At 37.5% G+C, this 19,891-nt stretch overlaps 1 protein-coding gene across 1 annotated transcript in view; it reads right to left on the bottom strand.

The window, feature by feature from the left end:
* Window positions 1-888: 888 nt before the first annotated feature.
* The window catches only part of LOC123232149 (vomeronasal type-2 receptor 26-like), a 31,281-nt gene continuing 12,278 nt past the window's right edge, over window positions 889-19,891 (bottom strand). Inside the window, exons 4-6 of the mRNA XM_044658517.1 lie at window positions 12,411-12,638; window positions 10,843-10,966; window positions 889-1,784 (exon numbers count right to left, since the gene is read on the bottom strand). Of these exons, the coding sequence (XP_044514452.1) occupies window positions 889-1,784; window positions 10,843-10,966; window positions 12,411-12,638 (1,248 nt within the window). The remainder of the gene's footprint in view (window positions 1,785-10,842; window positions 10,967-12,410; window positions 12,639-19,891) is intronic.

Genomic DNA, 19,891 nt, shown 5'->3' with positions numbered 1-19,891 from the left:
TGTCCTTGTGCCTGGCCCTGTGGAGAAGTTCATTTATGAGATTCACTTCAATTATACAAACTGAAGATAAAACTTTGTAAGCACAACAAGCAGAGTATCTAATCAGTTTATAATCAATAATCAATTCATTCTCTATTATTTTTACATATTACAGGATCAAAGTCATACTCCATGAACAATGAACACCACATAAAAGTTCTAGGGGTTCTGCCATTTAAGGAGTAGTATAATACATTGGTAAGGGAATCCTTAATAGGAACTAGTATTGGGTATGGGAGATGGAAGAGGTCCCTTATGAATCTTGATCTCCCACTTCTCCATTGTCCAAGGGAAGACACTAAGAACTTCACACCTTCTGAAAAACTGGACTTTAGATATTTTACTCATTGTATTGGTGTCTACCAAAATTAGAACATTCTCAAAATAGCAATAATCAGTTACACCCTGTGGATACATCCCATCTCTACGAGTGGAATTTGACAAAGAAGCCAGAAAGTGCCACACAAATATGAATTAGAATTTTAAAAATCACCAAAATGTAAAAATATGAGTATTCCAGATTAATATGGGTTATTCATCAAGCCTATTATTCCTAGAACTGAAAGCATAAATTGTAGTCCAGAAAAAACCTTACCTCTAGAATCCCATTTATTCTTTTCCTTTATTAACCTTTATTTATCATTTTAGAATCAATATTGTATACTAGTTCCAAGGCAGAATAGTGGTAAGGACTAAGTAATGGGGGTTAAGTAACTTGCACAGGTCACACAGCTAGGAAGTGCCTGAGGGCACATTTGAAGCCAAGACCTCCAGTCTCTAGGCCTGGCTCTCGATCTACTGAGCTACTTGGCTGTCCCCTATCTTATTTATTCTTTTTTTTCTTCTATCTTATTTATTCTTGATCCATTGCTGAGTATTTCTGTCTGGCTTCAGGAGGATCACATAACATTTGGGAAGGAAAATGAATACAAGTAACCCAGCACTGGAGGCCAGGATGGAGAAGATTTCCACTATCACCATGGCCTTCCCTTTGGTGCTCTGATATGTTGGAAGAAAAGAGGCCCAAACACTACAAAACACTAACATGCTGAAAGTGATGAACTTGGCTTCATTGAAGGTATCAGGCAGGTTCCTGGCCAGGAAAGCTACTGTAAAGCTTCCCAGGGCCAGAAAGCCCATGTAGCCCAGGACACAGTAAAATGCAAAGGCAGAGCCCTCATTACATTGAATGATTATGTGGCCATATTCAGAGTGTGTGTCTGTCTCTGGAAAGGGGGGAGAGGTTCCCAGCCAGATGCCACATAAAATCACTTGAATCCCTGAGCACATGAGAACAACATAATTGGACATTCTAGGATGTATGAACATGCGGATTCTGCTCCCTGGCCTTATTCCCCTGAAAGCCACAACCACCATTATGGTTTTGGCCAAAATGGAAGAAACAGCCACTGTGAACACAACTCCAAATATTGTTTGTTGGAAGAGACAGGTGGTAGTGGTAGGATGGCCTATGAAGAGCAAGGAGCAGAGGAAACAGAAGATAAGGGAGATGAGGAGAGTATAGCTGAGAGTCCGGTTATTGGCTTTGACTATGGGAGTATCTCGGAACTTCACAAAGACCCACAGAACCAGAACTGTCAGGAAAGAGAAGGAAACAGCCATGAAAGTCAAAGTCATCCCCAAAGGTTCTTTCACATTCAGGAAGGTCACCACCTTGGGGAGGCAGCGATCTCTTTGCTTATTGGGATATTCATCCTCTGGGCACTTCATACAATGCTCTGCATCTGTAGGAGACAAATAAGTGCTTAATATTTACATAATAAATTATTCATATGCCTATTTGTAGTAAATATGACATGACAGCTGCAATAATTCCTTCTGCCTCCATAAGGACACAAAATCTCCTTTGACTCTGCTGAAAGACAATGTTACTATTAAGCAACATGGTACCCAAAGCCAGACCCACTCTGTGCATGTCTTTTATTTTTGGCTGGTCTTAGATCACACTGAATTTCTGTATTCCTTTGGCTTAACTGATTATTTCTGTTCCTTTTAATCTATTCCTTCAATGCAATAAACTTAGAAACTGGGGTCTCAGTTTCAAATGTAAAGATAACTTTCTAAATTCCTTTTACTGGGTAATGGCAAGTCTAGTTATAGATTCCCTTTATTAATCTTTCCTTATTCTTCTGAGCTCTCAATGAATGCCATCTCACCACTAATTTGGAAGCATTTTACACATATTTTGTAGATGCCAAAGCTGCATATCTTCATGTTTTCTCCTCTGTTGGAATGGAGACTTCCTAGAATAAATTAGTTATTTATTTTTGTTATTATATCCTCACCATTTATCAATGAGGCCATCACATCCTAAATGTTTATTGACAGATTGATTGATGACTTATTGAATAGCTTGTAAATTTCTTAGAGAGATCTTATATCAATGGTTCCCAAACTTTTTTGGCTTACCACCCTCTTTCCAGAAAAAATATTACTTAGCCCCCTGGAAATTAATTTTTAAAAAATTTTAATAGCAATTAATAGGAAAGATAAATGCACCTGTGGCCATCACTGCTCCACTGGATCACTGCAGCACCCACCAGGGGGCGGTAGCACCTACTTTGGGAATCACTGCCTTATATTGTAAGTGGCCCTCATTAATTCTCAGGATATTGATACCATTCCATGATATATTTAGCACTGAATTCTATAACCTTTTCCTATCAGGCTTTAATCATGTAACTTAAAGCCAGATTCTCTTTGGGTCATAGACTGAATTGTTTTTCACCTATTTGGGGAATAGAGGATTGGCTCCATTTTAAGTCTCTCATTCAGATCCATGAAATCTTTTTGAAGTTTACCAGGAAATGGCATCCTATAAACCTTTCTGGCACCCATCCTTGCTTTTAGCAGACTTTTGTCCCTAGACATGCTCTTTCTTTCTTTCTTCTCCCTTCTTCCTGCCTTTTCTGTAATCTTTTATAACTTGACTCTTTCAGGCTCCAGACAAATCCTTGAATGGCCTCTGTGACATAAAAGGTGAAAATCCAAACAAAACTGTAAGCTAGTAATGCCAAAAATTACAATAGAAACTCTGTCATTATATTAAATAAAGTAAGTAAGCAGGTGACAACATGAAAAAGGCCCAGGACTTGGAGTTAGGAATGTCTGAGTTCAAATTCTGCCTTAGACACTTACCAGCTATGTGAGCCTGGCAAATCACTTTACTTTTGTCTTTCTTTCCATAGCTATGATATAGTGATAATAATTGCTTCTATGTCAAAGGGTTGTTTTGAGGCTCAAGTGGTATAGCATTTATAAAGCACACAATTGAAACACTATATAAATGCTGGTTATTACTATGATTTTCATGTTTATTAATATCATTATCTCTAAATCAGGAGCAAGACTCATTGTAGGGGAGATATCTATGTGTTTCCACAACAAGGCAGGAGAACAGATTTGGGCGTGATACAAACTTTCTACATGTTCTAGAAACTTCTCATAGAATTAGCCTTTCCTATTTTCATTTCTATTTTGGCTTGGAGCCCATAGAAGACAAGGCTCAAGTGCCATGCTATTGGATTGCCTCTGGTATATATTCTCTGACAATCTAATGGAGGTCATTCGACCCCAGAAGATTCTAGGACATTCTAAGACAATAAAATTCTGCTAAGTTGCTAGAGAATATTCTTAATCAAATAATTCTCTTTAGTAGTGAAGTCACATGTCCAACCACAACCACTAGCCCTATCACTACCTTATTTTATTCTGGATAAAATATACAAAAAAAGGACCATAGGTTTTGTCATTTTCTAGCATTTTAACTCTTCTATGTCATTTTGGAGAACATGATGTCTTGTGTGAAATAAAAATAAAGCATGGAGTAAAGATGATTTCTTTTTGGAGATGGGCTTCAATACTGATTCAGAGAGCAGATATTCCTCTGAAATCTGAACCATAAGTTAGAGCAAAGAATGAAATACATCATAAGCTGCTCTCCCTTTCCTGTATAGATCTGGACCAGCCCCTTCACTGTACCATCTGTCTCAGACAAATATCTTGATGAATAATCTGTGTAGGTCTTTAAATACACAGTCTTCACCAACTCTGTAAAGTAAAAAATTAAAAAATGGCAAACTGAGGCACATTTCTTCAAGTAAAAGTTTATTAATTAACCTATTAATAAAAAATGAATCAATGACACTGTCTTTTGCCAAAAATCCTGAGCAAAAGGACAGTTCCCTTTTTACAGGTTTTGGGGCTACAAAAGAAAGAACAGAAAAGCATAGATAACATCATGGAGTTCAGAACAATATAAATGGTTGCAGTGCTGAGGGAACAATATAATTTGTTAGAACTTTGGTAATTAGGGGTATCAACCTTCCTTTTTCCCTGTGACTAAGAAATAGTCATTATTTGAAGGGAGAGAAGAGGCCTACTAATAATAGATCAGATCATTTGGGTAGGAAAACCGACAGCCTTGAAGGCCAGCTTCATGGTGTAAAGAGACTAGATCTGACTCCCTTGCATTAGCACGAATCCCCCAAGGTCAGCTAATTCCTTAAGGCAAGAATAGAATGATGCTTAACAGAAGAGTAGTATTTTTTTTTTAATTTTTAAACCCTTAACTTCTGTGTATTGACTTATAGGTGGAAGAGTGGTAAGGGTAGGCAATGGGGGTCAAGTGACTTGCCCAGGGTCACACAGCTAGGAAGTGTCTGAGGCCAGATTTAAACCTAGGACCTCCCGTCTCTAGGCCTGGCTCTCAATCCACTGAGCTACCCAGCTGCCCCAGAGTAGTATTTTTTAAGCTTAATCCATTTCAGATCTGCTGAATTCTGCACTAAGTTCATAGACAGAGAACCATGACTTAAGCAGTTATAGGATAATTATGAATTGGATTGATAAGAAAATAATACAAAATCAAACTTAATCATTTTACAATGTTTTCTGCAGTATGTGAACAATCAAGCAAAAATTTTTTGAGATTACACATCTGTCCTATAAGGGTCTACAATGTCCTAGAGCAAGATGCCAACAGCACATTGTGGTCCACAACAGGTACGTACATCTGCAGACCTTACCAACTCTAAGAGAGACACCTAAAATGGAGGAGAAAGCTTAGGCCATCTGAGAAGCAGAATAAGCACCTTAGGATAGCATGTACATCTTGCTTCAGACATTGTCAATAAATAGTTAGTAGAATGGGAATGTAATACAAACTATAATGTTGAGTCAATTACAAAGTAGGACCAGTGTGTTCCAATGTTGATAACCCTTTACCAAAGCTTCCTTGTTCCCAGGTGTAACTTGATATTCAGTCTGGTTTCTCTGCCTATAGAGGTTTAGAAATTCTGAAAACTATGTAAACTCTAGGAACTGTAGTCCTAGAGAAAATGAGTTATGTCCTATTTGCCTGGTATACACAAATGCAAGGCTGTTTTAATATTAGGAAAATTCTCAGCATAATTGACAAGATCAATAACCAAACTTACATAATCACAGAATTATCTCAGTAGATATAGAAAAAGTCTTCAACAAAACACAACACTCATTCCTATTAACAACACTAGAAAGCGCAAGAATAAAAGAGCCTATCCTTAAAATAATATTATTCATTTTTACAAGTGGATATTCCTATAAAATCAAACCCCTAAAACATATACCCAAGTGTGTAAATGGAATTAGCTCAAAGCCCATTCATAGTTAAAATTCTAGCCACCAGAGATAATGTCATCCCCACCTCTCTTAGTGGGGAGGGGGATGAATTACCCACTCATTACAATAAGTAACAAATCAAGACTGCCAAAGGGCAGTCCAAAACCATTTTTGAGGCTGCCATTTGTCCACTTGAATTAGAGGTGGACCCCCAGGAAGTGACAAAAGATACTATCTCTTCAAGTATGATGGTAACTTCCTGTTGAGGCAATTCGTGCTTTGAACTTGGTGCTGAAGGATCTTGGCTGAGATCTCAGGCAGCTTCTCTTCTGAATTGTCACAAGGGTAAGTTAGGCTGACTTCCTTTGGCCTACCTTAACGTTTCCAGACTCTCTACCTTAAGTAGGTTTCTTGCCTCTCTAATTGCTAAAGCCTTGTGGCTTGTAGCCTAGTTTAATTAGCCTTTTAACACTCTCTGCCTGAGCCTCTGCTAGCCCAAGGCCAGCCTCTCCCTCTCTCTATTTCCCTACCTTCTACCTTCCTAATTGTAAATAAACTACCATAAAACCAATCCTGACTTGGGTCTATTTTAATTATGGAATCAATCTTAATTATTGATTCCTGGCGACCACACCTTAAAATATATATCTATATAATATCTAATTTCTAAATATTACAGTTGGCGACCCACGATTCGGTCTCAGATACCCTCAATCTTCCTAAATTTTCTTGAATTTTTCTTTACTTTTATGACTATCCCCTAAGTCAGCCTTTTCACAGCTCGTTTTGGATCTGCGATTGATATAAAGCTGCCAGACTGGTGAGATCAAACATTTTCTTTCCTTTAGCCTTTTAAAATACATTAGAAAAGCAGCTGCTTTAACCTTGGCTGCAGGGGCCTGACCCTAACCCTAACCCCTTGCCTTAGGGAACAAATAACCCAATTAGCTGACCCTTAGTTTCACCTGGGAAGGAATCCTATTTTTCAGTTGCCTTACTGGGGAATAGCAGACTGCCTTGTTTCTTAGATAGCCCAGAGACACACCTAGAAGGTTTAGAAGCAGCTCTGCTCCTCACCAAAGCAGAAGGCAATAGACTCAGCATATAAATAGGGGTCTTTTAGGGAGAGTAAATTTTTCAGGCTAAAATTAGGTCTTAGCCTTGCTTTCTACTTTTTGTTCCAAAACTCCATGTGTCTCTAGTTTTAAAATCTTAAGGTAGAAACTAAAGCCTGGTGGGGCCAGCTAGAATTAAGCTTCCCTTTTGCCCAAAGAAGAAAGCACATAGCTTTAGCGGTTTTAGTCTCAGGGGGAAGAAAAAATTTTAAAACTGTAAAGAGCCTTTTTCTAAATATTACACAAGTAACAAGTAATAAATCATATGTTTCCACCTGCATTCTTATTGCAACAGTTCTTTCTCTGGAGGTGGATAGCATGCTTTTTCATAATTCCTTAAGAATTGTTTTGCATCATTGTATTACTGTTAGTAGCAAAGTCTATCACACTTTCCCACAATGTTGCTATTATTGTGTACAATGATTTCCTGGTTCTGCTTATTTCATTCTGCATCAGTTCATGTAGTTCTTTCCAGCTCTTTCTGAAATCATCCTTTTCATCATTCCTTACAGCACAATAGTATTCCATCCCAGTCATATACCACAATTTATTCAGCCCTTCCCCAATTGAGGGAAATCCCTTTAGTTTCCAATTCTTTGCCAATACAAAGAAAGTGGCTACACATATTTTTGTATAAACAGATCTTTTCCCATTTAAAAAAATCTCTTTGTGTTACAGACCTAGAAGAGGCAATACTGGATCAAAGGGATCAAAGGACATGTGCAGTTTTATAGCCCTTTGGACATAATCCCAAATTGTCTTCCCGAGTGGTTGTATCAGTTCACAACTCCACCAGCAATGTATTAGTGCCCCAATTTTGCCATATCCCCTTCAACATTTCTCATTTTTCTTTACTGTCATATTGACCATCTGATAGGTGTGAAGTGATACCTCAGAGGTTCTTTAATTTGCATTTCTCTAATCAAGAGGGATTTAGAATATCTTTTCATGTTATTATTGATAGCTTATCTGAAAACTACTTATTCATATCCTTTGGCCATTTATCAATTGGGGAATAACTTGGATTCTTATAAATTTGAGTTAGTTCCTCATAAATTTGATAAATGAGACATTTGTCATAAAAATATTTTTCCCAGTTCATTGCTTCCCTTCCAGTCTTGGTTACATTGGTTTTGTTTGTTCAAAACCTTTTAAATTTAATATAATAAAATTATTCATTTTATATCTCATAATGTTCTCTATCTCTTGTTTGGTCATAAATTTCCCTTTTCTCCATAGATCCAAGAGGTAAACTATTCTATGTTCCCTGAATTTATTTATAATATCACCTCTTTATGTTTAAATCACATGCTGTTTTGACTTTATCTTGGTATAGGGGGTGAGATATTTATCTAAACCTAATTTTTGTCATGCTGTTTTTCAATTTTCCCAGCAGTTTTTGTCAAATAGTGAGTTCTTATGCCAAAGCTGGGATCTTTGGTTTTATCTAACACTAGATTGCTAAGATTATTTACCTTTAATCTATTCCATTGATCCAATCTTCTATTTCTTCAATTTATTTTAGTGCAGTTCTCTTTTTTGGTACATCTTCCTGAACAGCTGACTACCACACTCTCTGTCTATGTATACTTCTTCTAACTTCTATACTAATAATACAATTTTTTAAGAGTTACTGATATCATCTTTCCATTTAGCAATATAAACATTTTTACCTTACCAAAGTCCTTAGATTTTTTTTCTGTCTTATTTACCTTTTTATCCTTCTCTTGAATTTTGTATTTGGACATCAAATTTTCTATTTAAGTCTGGTCTTTACTTCAGGAATGTTCAGAAATCTTCTATTTTATTAAATGACCATATTTCCCCTGAAAGAATATGGTCAGTTTTGATAAGTATGTAATTCTTGGTTGTAAACCTAATTCCCTTGCATTCTGGAATATCATATTCCAAGTTTTCTTGTTCTTCAATGTGGAAGCTGCCAGATCCTGTGTAATCTTGATTAGGGCTCCATGATGTTTGAATTATTCTTGCATGCTTGCAATATTTTCTCTTTAACCTGGGAGCTCTTGAACTTGGCTATAACATTCCTGAGAGTTGTCATTTGGGGATTTATTGCAGAAAGTGATCTGTGGATTCTTTTAATTTCTATTTTACTCTCTTGTACAAGAATATCAGGGCAGTTTTCTTTGATAATTTATTTTAATATGATGTCTAGGAATTTTTAAAAAATCATGACTTTCAAGTACTCCAATAATTCTTTTTTTTTAAGCCCTTACCTTCCATCTTGGATTCAATATTGTGTATTGGCTCCAAGGCAGAAGAGTGGTAAGGGTAGGCAATGGAGGTCAAGTGACTTGCCCAGGGTCACACAGCTGGGAAGTGTCTAAAGCCAGATTTGAACCTAGGATCTCCCATCTCTAGGCCTGGCTCTCAATCCACTGAGCTACCCAGCTGCCCCTCCAATAATTCTTAAACTGTCTCTCCTATATCTTTTTTTCCATGTCAATTGTTTTTCCATGAGATATTTCCATTTTCTTCTATTTTTTCATTCTTTTGAATTTGTTTTATTGTTTCTTGATGCCTCATGAAGTAATTAGCTTCTATTTGTCCAATTCTAATTTTTAAATAATGAACTTCTTCCATAACATTTTGATCCTCTTTTTCCATTTTGTTCTTTCCACTTTTCGTGGAACACATTTCTTCATTGGATTTTTGTGCCTCTTTTTCCAGTTGACCAATTTTGCTTTTTAAACTGTTATTTTCTTTCTGCATTACTTTCATTTTTTCCTCATTTTTCTTCCCATTTTTCTTTGACCTGTTTTATTGATTTTTAAATTCTTTTTTTATTTCTTCCAGCCTCTGAGACCAATCCCATTTTTCTTTGAGGTTTTGCACGTTTGCTTAGATCTCACCACTCCCTCTGTGCTTTGCTTTTTTGTCTCCACTGAAATTTTTTAGGGTTAGGTGTTTCTTTTTGCTGTTTGTTAATTTCCCAGCCTTTTTTGCCTGTGGAGTGGGCATTCTGAAAAGTGCTGATTCTGTCTCCTCTACTGATGATTTGTAGGACTCAGTACTCTAAGCTATTTTGCCCTAGGGCTAAGTCTTCTCCCCAGTGCAGGCAGAGATGGGAAAGGGCCAAAAACTATGGACTTTCAGGCCTCACTACAGGGTGTTACTAGGGCCTGGGACTTCAAGGAGTGAGTCTGGGGTGTGGCTCTATTGTTGGTGTAGGTAGGACCCTGGAATTCTGAAATTGGCTTATAGGCATGAAACCTAGCACAGTAGGTGGGGAGGGTGGTCAGCCAGCACCCTTTTGGGTGCAATTTTGCTTTTGGTTTCCCCTTATTCCATGACCTTCTCTGTCTGCTTTTCAAGCTGTAAACAACAGGAGAGCCCCTCACTCTATATTACTATTGGGTTTTGACTCCTGTCATTTAGAAGTGCTTGTTAAAGATTGGTTTAGAAGTATTGTCAGAGCAGATTTAGCTTTCACTGCTACTTGGATCTGCCCCCAATCACCCTACGTTAACATCACTTTACATCCCCTGATACTCAGACTGCCTCATTTCCATCATCCCCTTTTATTTCTTGACTGACTGAAACTCTTTTTCCTGGAATGACTTCTCCAAGTCTTTTTTAAACAAAATACCTGATGGAATCTTGCATTCAACAATCTTATATCCTCTGGACAAGTTTAGTTCCACCTTAGGAAACAATCTGTGTATGTATATGTGTATGCATCTGTGTATATGTATACACACAGATACCATACATATGTGTGCTTACACATACAGAAACAAATTCACATATATCCTCTAAATGCTAACCACATACCAAGGAAAAGCCTAAGAAACATTAGTTCATCAAAAAAAATAACAGCAAAAAAATGTTTCCCTCTAGATGACACTTCTCTTTGTGTAGTAGGATCAAAGGCACCATGCAAAGGTACATATTTCTGGATATTCCTCTGGTTTTCATTGGTCTTACATGATCTCTTACTCAAACAGTGATGTTTCTTGGGGTTGTAGGTGATTGTACAAGAGTAACCTGTTGGTTATTTTCCTATATGAATGCTCATGACAAGGGAGTTCTGAGCAAAACACACCTATTTGACTGGAAACTTCCCCTTCTGGGCATGGGAAACAATCAAAGCAGCATGCAGCCTTCCCCTCCAAAGGAGCCTTCTTGAATCCAGGAGCACAACTCTCACTGCATACTCCACTGGGAACCTAAGACAGGATCAGGAATATGGAATACATAGAAAAAGGAAGTCTATTTTCTATGTAAATCCTCTTTGGATAGGCAATCCCACAGATAGTTAAGTGGTCATATAGATAGAATAGTGAGCTAGGAGTTGGGAGAACTGAATTCAAATCCAGCATAATATATCATCTGTATGGTCTTGGGCAAGTCATTTAACCTTTGTCTCCTTCAGTTTACTATTAAACTTTCAAACAAGATGAATAATAGTGCTTACCTCACAGTATTGTTAGAAGGAGGAAATGAGATAATATTTACAAACGACATGGCACATGTTAGTTGACTAAGAAATGCCTCTTCCCTTGTCTCTTCCTTTTATGCATCCTTGAGAGGGAAGAGACTCCTATTGAGAGTGGTGTTTTTAGTGTTTTTTTTTTTTCAGAGAAACTGTCAACTGTCATGCCTAGAAGGAGACTAAGCTCAAGAGGGCCTTGGAGAAATGAAACCAAGGTATAAGAAATGTCAAAGGAAACAGAAAAAGTAAGGAAGGGAGAGTAGCACTGAATATATTAAGAAAATATACTACAAGATGATGGAAAGCAGAAAAATATTTGGCACAACAGTATATCTCAACTCTGCAACCAAATCATGAGATGCATCAAAAATCAATTCTCTTAGAAAAATCCAAGAAAAAAATCAGAGCCAATTTTATAACCAATGTTGACATGGATTGATAGAGAGGGGGTGGTCTACAGACACTAAGAAAAGGCTTTGGCCAGAATTATGCCATGTGACGTTGTACACCAGGGATAGAAAAGGTCCTAGACTCATGCCAAGAAATCTTTATGAGAACAGGTGTCTTCTGGTAGTGTTCTCTCTCACTATCCAGTTTTGAATAATAGATCGTGGGTGGAATGAGAAAGGGGGTATGTGCTCATGGGTAACCTTCTGGGACAAAGATTGGTCTCAGGCTTTGTATGATGTACAGGCTTTATATGGAGGAGCATATTCAGAAATAAATGGCTACGCTGTGACTCAGATTCTGAGTGTAGACAGAATCTCAGTTCAAGTAATATAGAAAATTATTTGCTTTACTATATATGGGATATTTTTCAACATGATAGAACACAGGAGTTGGAGTTCGGAATACCTGAGTTCACATCCTGCATCAAACACTATGTAACCCTGGGAAAATCACTTAACTCCCATTTTCTTCAGTTCCTCAGCTATAAAATGGAGATATACAGGAGAAGGAAATGGCAAACTACTCTGGTACTTTTGGCAAATAACCCTGTGGACAAAGATCATTTGGACTATTTGACAAGTCTCTTCATTCTCTAGATTTATAATCTCATTTTTTTTAACAATAATCATTAGATGTTTTCTATTAATGAATATATGTAATGTGGAGTAAACAAATTAGGTGAAGAATTGTTCCCGTATTTAGAATTTTAAATTTAAATTGTCTCCAACCTTGGAATCCCACCAGCCCCATACTATGGCATCATCACAAATTGTGAAATCTTGACCAAGTGGAGCCTTAGGAACAAATTGCCCCACTTTCACCAAAGCTTCAGTGTCATTAAGAAAGATCAAATAGTTCATAATGGCATAATGAGCCTCAAAGCTTCTAGTCTCATCCACAAACACCTGATCACCAGCACTGTTGTTAAATTGGGTGTTCTTCAGGAAGGAGTGCAGCTGAAAGGGAAAAGAAATCATCACTGGCTGGTGCCTGAAAGAAAGGCTCCCTTCAAAGTACAACTTATGAGTTAGATGAAAGATACCAGGTCTGTTTTGTAGACTTAGTAAGTTTTTTAGTCTTGTTTGGTGAGCTGATAAAACCTGGCTTTCTACAGGGACACATGGAAATGAACTTCTAGAAAACCACAGTGCTGCTTAAAACTCCCAGTGCCGGAAGCCATTGAGGCTATGATGTTTAGCAAGGCTACTCACAAACTCTGACAATCCAGCACGGCAGGTTGTCAAGAGGATGGAAATTCCACACTCAGTTTCCCCTATGTGATTCTTTTTACAGTGACATTCACTTGCATTGAAATTATTACAATTAATATCCTTATTCAGCTCCACGGAGACAGAGAAAAACAATACAGAACAACCACACTCACAGACTACTCACTATCCCAAAATAACCTCCTGTACAACCCCTTAGAGTATAGACATTTCCCCTAGAATCAGCCCAGCAAAAAACCAGCAGTGATTCTAGGGGAAATGTCTATACTCTAGGGGGTTGTACAGGGGTTTATTTTGGGATAGTGAGTAGTCTGTGAGTGTGATTGTTCTTGCCATGAATCTGTGTCTCCTTGGAGCTGAATAAGGATATTAATTGTAATAATTTCAATGCAAGTGAATGTCACTGTAAAAAGAATCACTTAGGGGAAACTGAGTGTGGAATTTCCATCCTCCTGACAACCTGCCGTGCTGGATTGTCAGAGCTTGTGAGTAGCCTTGCTAAACATCACAGCCTCGATGGCTTCTGGCATCCCAGGTTCATAATTTCATTTTCATCCTTGACTTCTCACTGTTTCTCTCCCCTTTTATCTAATACATTGCCAAGGTCTATTGACTTCATCTTCATAATGTCTCTCAAATATGCTCCCCTACTCTTCTGATACTGCCACAAGCTTATTACTTTGCACCTGGACTATTGCAATACTGGTAGCCTACTGGAAGGTTCTGTGTAAATGGAATTAGCTCATCCTCATTCATCCTTTAGACTCTAGCCATCAGAAATAATATCACCCCACCCAACTTAGAATTAAGTGGGGAGGGGAAGGTCTGTTACCCACATGTGACAATAGGTAACAAATCAAAAACAAGGGACTGCCCTTTGGGCAGTCCAAAACAGTGTTGAGGCTGCCATTTGTCCACTTGAAATTGGAGGTGGATGCAGGAAGTGACGAAAGATGTTATCTTTTAAATATGATGCTAACTTCCTGTAGAGAGTAGTTGGCACTTTGAACTTGGTGTAGAAGGATCTCTAGAGAGACCTCAGACTGCTTCCCTGTGAATTGTCATGTGGGTAAGTTAGGCTGACTTCCTTTCTCCTCCCTTGGCATTTCTGGAAGCTCTACTTGTGGCTAGAAGCCTTGTTTAATTAACCTCTGTGTTCCTCTGCTGGGGCCTCTAAATTCTTACCTGGTCCAAACCTCTAGTCTGGGCCAGAATCTCTCTCTCAATTTCCCTACCTTCAATCTTCCTAATTGTAAATAAACTTACATAAAAGTCATCCTGACTTGGGTCTATTTTAATTCGAAATTGCGTTAATCTGATTTCTGGTGACCATACCTTAAATATCTAGTTTTAACTCTTACAGTTCTATCTGCCACAAAGCTCTCCTCATTCTAGTCCAGTGATTCCCAAAGTGGGCACTACCACCCTCCCAGTGGGTGCTGCAGTGATCCAGGAAGGCAGTGATGGCCACAGGTCCATTTATCTTTCCTATTAATTGCTATTAAAATTTAAAAAAATTTAATTTCCAGGGGGCTAAGTAATCTTTTTTCTGGAAAGGGGGCGGTAGGCCAAAAAAGTTTGAGAACCACTGTAATCTCTTCAGCCACCAAAGCAATTTTTATAGAGTGCTTATCTGGCTGTGTCGGTCCCACACTCACTAAACTCTAATATCTCTATTACCTGCAAGCTAACATATAAAATCTTTCATGCTACATTCCAATTACTTTACATACTAAGTTCCTCCCTCACCTTTCCATTCTGCTTATATTTCCCACCCCCTATCCCCATCTACTCTTTATTCTAGTGATATTTGCCTCACTACATCTCTTGGATCCTGTAGATATTTTCTGTGGTTGTCTTCCATTCTTAAAATTCTTTCCTTCCTCATCTCCATTTCCTGGCTTTCCTGGCTTCCTTTAAGGACCATCTAAAATATCACCTTCTAAAGGAAGCTCCCAATCCATCTTAATTCTAGTGTCTTTCTTCTGTTGATTATTTCCTATTTATCCAATATACAGCTTATTTTTATTCAATTTTGTTCTTCTTGTCACCTCCCACAACTCTTTGTCCCTAGTGCTTAGAACACATTAGACACTTAGTAAATACCTATTGCTTAGCTGACAATAAAATATGAATCCCTAGAACAGAGCTTTAGTTGTGGTGCTCAATAACAGAAGATGGGATCAATCTATCACTGAGCTTTGTGGGCACGGTAAATTTCTAAATAGGAAAAGATGTTCCTTGTGCCAGTCTCACAATGAAGGTAATCCCCATTGCTCAGAGAGGAACCTGAGACATACGTATCTTCAAATATTTCTGTGTTCCCCTACAATGTAAGATTGAGTCTGCAGACCCAGGCGAATGGTCATAAGATGAACCAGATGTTGGAGCTAGGAGGAGGTATGAACCATATAATTCACTAATAAGTATATTAAAACAAATAACCAAGAGCTCTGATTGCTCTTGGTGACCTTTTCTAATCCATACCTAAAATAATTCTCATTGCAAAATACCTAAAAAGTTATCATCCAGCCTCTGCTTGAATCAATCAATCAACATTCCTAAATTATTAAGTGTAATAAACTCTGCTAAATGCTGTGAGGGAAACTCTGTAATAAGATGGAACTCACTACCCACTCTTTGAGATAGCTACAATAGATCGCATGTTTTGTAAAGAACAAGACTTGGGTTGCTGGCAGGGAAAACTCAAGCCTTGGGGGATGGAGAGTGATGTATTTAGAACTTCCCTCCCCTCAACTGCCAGTACAGAGGTCTGTCAGCTGCTCTTAACTGAAGAGAAAGATGGGCCAATGGCTTCTTGTATTATCTGAATAAAATTTCTCCACAAGCTGGACTTGATATCACAAAAGTATATTCCCTCAAGAAATTGATGTCTCTAGTTATTGGGTATATATAGTCCCCAACCAAGGATAGTTGATATATTCAAAGTGCCTTCACAGCTGATCCCTCAGATTCCCAACTGCCTTTGGAACAGAATAATGGAGGATGTCAATAAGTAAGTAGATTTTGATTACTGGTGTCTTGTTCAAAGGATTCCCACACTAACTGACTTAATTAAAACAATCCTTTAATGACTAGAGGGGCAAAGGATAAAGGAAATATGAGAGGTGAGAGGGATAGGACAAAACTTTTCAACAATCTGTGGTGATGAAAAGATGGCTTCTCCCAAAGCAGGGCAGAAGCCCCAACAGAAATTTTCTTTCCCTTATCCTCCACTATAGCTATTTCTATTCTACTATACAAAGCTACGAATACATTCAAGATGGATTGTAGATGGTGTTGATTGTAGGTTTATTGCCTCAGAAGATCTGTTTCTGATAAGTACTAGCAGGATTTTTCTGTAACAGTATTGAATCAGGACCAGTGAGAAACAGCCTTGATAGGCTGACTATAAAGGTAAAGGGTTAGATGACACTAAGCTCTTCTGGTCAGAGGTTTGCTAGGCCTAAGTAGTTTCTACCACCCTCTTTCCTCCCAGCTCCTCGATCCCAGAATGAGTGAGTGTCTCAGCTTGGGGTACCCCTTTATATATCCTCATTCCAACTGACCATAACTACCTGGGCATCGTGGGGTTCCATTGGCTTGCACCCCTACTTGGGATTCTGAGGTTACAATAAGTCCTTAATCATATGTGTGTATAAATAAGTATGTATGTGTAAGTATGAACAAACACACATATTTGTATATCTGTAGATGTGTCAATATATGTATGTCTGTGTATATGTGTCCTCTGTACATATATATGTCACACACATATAATATACATATATTGTTATATATGTAAAAACTTCTTTGCCTCTTCCACTCACAATTCCTGTTTCTTACTTGGAAAAAAAACCAGATCAACTTTAATCTCTCTTTCACACAAAAGTATTTCAAATTTCTGAAAAAACTCATCATACTCCTTTGAATGCTCTCTTCCTTCACTAGGCTAAGCTTTCCCAGCTCCTCCTACGGATCATCACAGAATATGGCAATAGAAGTCCCTTCACCTAGCAGCCTTGCAATAGATATTCTTTAGCTTAAATACCAAGTATTAGCTATCAACATCCTTCTGAGCCTGAGATTGCCAAAACAGAAGAGAAGACTTCAGATATGAGACTATCTCTTATTCAGACTCTGTGCCTCAATTAATGTTGTCCAAGATTACTTTAGATTTCATGACTATCACATCACATTTCTGTATCATATTGACTTCATACCATACACACACACACACACACACACACACACACACACACACACACACACAGAGATGTTTTTCACAGCTACTGTCCTCTAATCTCACACCATCACCTGCCTTTGAAACATCTCAACCTGTATGTCCAGTAGAAATCTTAAAATCAACAAGTCCAAAACAGAGTCCATTATTTTTACACCTAAGATCTTGCTCTTCTCCCTTCCATAATACCATTGAGGGCAAAACCATCCCCCCAGTATCTCAGGCTCATAAGCTTAGAATTATGCTTGATCCTCACTATCTATCACACACACCTCCATCTCCAAAATATTGTCAAGGGTTATTGATTTTACCTTTACAACATCTCTTCATAATACCCCCTTCTCTTCCTTAACACAGCCACCAACATGGTGAAAGCCCTCATCAGAACATACCTGGCCTATTGCAATGGTCAAATGGTGGATCTGCTGACCTCAAGTCTCTCTCCACTCTAACCTACCCTACATTAAGCAACTAAAGGGATTTTCGCCAAAGTAGAAATCTGAACATATCACTCACTCTATTCAACAAATTTCAGTGACTTCTATCACTTTCAGGATCACATACAAAATCCATTTTTTGGATTCAAAGCCCTTAATAAGTGAGCCCTCTCCTACTTGTTTAATCTTCTTGAACCTTTACTCCTCACCGTACACACTGGCTGTTCTTTCAATAAGACACTCTATATCTTGGTTTCAGGCATTTTCTCTGTGGCCTGTATCTAGAATGTGCTCCCTCCTCATTTTCATCTCCTAGATTCCCTGGCTTTTTAAAATATTCTCAAATAAAATCCTATCATTTATAGGAAACTTTTCCCAATGCTTCTTAATTCTAGTGCTTTCCCTCTGTTAATTCTGTCCTGTTTTTCCCATTCATCCTTTATATAACTTATTTGTTTTCCTGTGGGCTCCCCCATTACATTATGAGTTTCTTAAGGGTGTGGACTATCTATTTATCCTTTTATATTCCCAACATTTAACAGGACCTGGCACATAATGAGAACTTAATAAATGCTGATTGGTTGATTCACCATACCATATTCCCTTCCTTTATTTGGGAAGGTATGCCAAGTTTGAGACTTTAACTATAATGCGATTGAATTTCATCTTCTTCAATTATGCCTTGTAATGCTCTAACCTTTCAAGGTCTTTCTAAATCATTCCTCTGACATCATTTTGAGGATATTCTTCTAGGTAAAGAACTTCAATTATATTGGGAAAAGGGAAATTCTCTACATACATGATAAAAAAAAGCACAAATTAGAAATGAATTGTTAGTTTGATATAACCAATAAGTTCAGAAGATTGTATATAAAAAAGTGAGGATTTGGGGATGACATTAACTTGGATTTTTGCAATTTCATCAGATTAGGTAGGTCCCTGGGAAGGAAACTTCTTTTCCTAATGTACTACAACAGCTAGACATGAGTTGACAAATTATTGTCTTTGAAGATATCATAGGGCATGTAAAGGTTGAATGGGTTGACTAACATCACATTACATGTCTCCAAAGAAAAGTCTTGAACCCAGGTCTTCCAAATCGGGAGATCTACTCTAACATTACTACAAAACACTGGCTCTCCAGATCACATCTTAAATTATGAGAATGAAGAGACAAGACACTTAGTCCAGGTCAGACACCATCTAAATGACATTTGACTTGCTGTCTGAAGATTAGATTAAGAGGACTCTGAAATGAAAATTTTCAGAGAGAAAATTAGCTGTGCAACTTAAAATCTCACATACCTGAAAATTCAAGAATAATTAACTGAAAAAATAGATGTTATCCTAGAAAAGGACAGGCAGTGATAGCCTTTCAGACTGAATGGGTGTCCCATTATGATATTATATTATGTTTACCAGTTCCATAATACATTAAAGGGAACAATGGCTAAAAGTTAAAGAGAAGCAGATGCCTATACTCCCTTTTGTCAGGCAGGCTGAGGCTAGTGGATCATTAAGTTAAATCATGAGTTACAACAGATCTAAAGCTGATTGGGTGTATGAGCTATTTGTGTCAAAAATATGGTGAACAACCCATAGATAAAAAGGGTCTCCAAGCTACCTGATGCCAAGTAGTTCAAATCAGGCAGAGTACATTAAAGCTTCCATGGTGAACAGTACTGGAGTCAAGCTATGAATAACCATTAAAATTTTGATACCTATTTAATAGAGATAGGTAGTTTTAAGAATAAAATGATAATAAAAAGAGTCTTTAGTTGTGGTTTTTATAAAGATGAAAAAAGGTTCTATATAGACTACCAACAGAGATTAAAGATACTATTACTGTGTTTTAAAAGGAAATAGAATCATAGAGTCAGTTTTGCTGCCATATACAAAAAAGAAATTGTGAAGAGAGAGACTGTATGAGGCACAGAAAAAAAAAACTAAGAAACTATCCTGAGAGATTGACCATCTTGAAAGAACTGAATTTTCATCAGCTGATTATGATATGCAAGAAGAATTTTTGAGAGACTTTGGTACCTAGAGAGAATTGACTGGTGGATGTGTTTTTTCTAGAACTGAAAAAAATCTAACCATTTCCACTGATACTTGAAGGCGATTTTATCTAGCATCTTTATCATCACAGATATATTGTTGAACTTTTTTGTATAACTTGTTATACTCTATAAAATATGTGGCCAATAGAATTTGTGTTTGTGTAAGTGGTTAATGAAAAAGGTATTTAAAAACCTATAGGAAAAGAAACATTTCAATTCATTTATAAATTAGGATGAAGG

The sequence above is a fragment of the Gracilinanus agilis genome, chromosome 1 (assembly GCF_016433145.1).
Source record: "Gracilinanus agilis isolate LMUSP501 chromosome 1, AgileGrace, whole genome shotgun sequence".
NCBI classification, from domain to species: Eukaryota; Metazoa; Chordata; class Mammalia; order Didelphimorphia; family Didelphidae; genus Gracilinanus; species Gracilinanus agilis.
The sequence above is the reverse complement of the archived record's forward strand: the minus strand, read 5'-3'. Positions and strand labels throughout refer to the sequence as shown.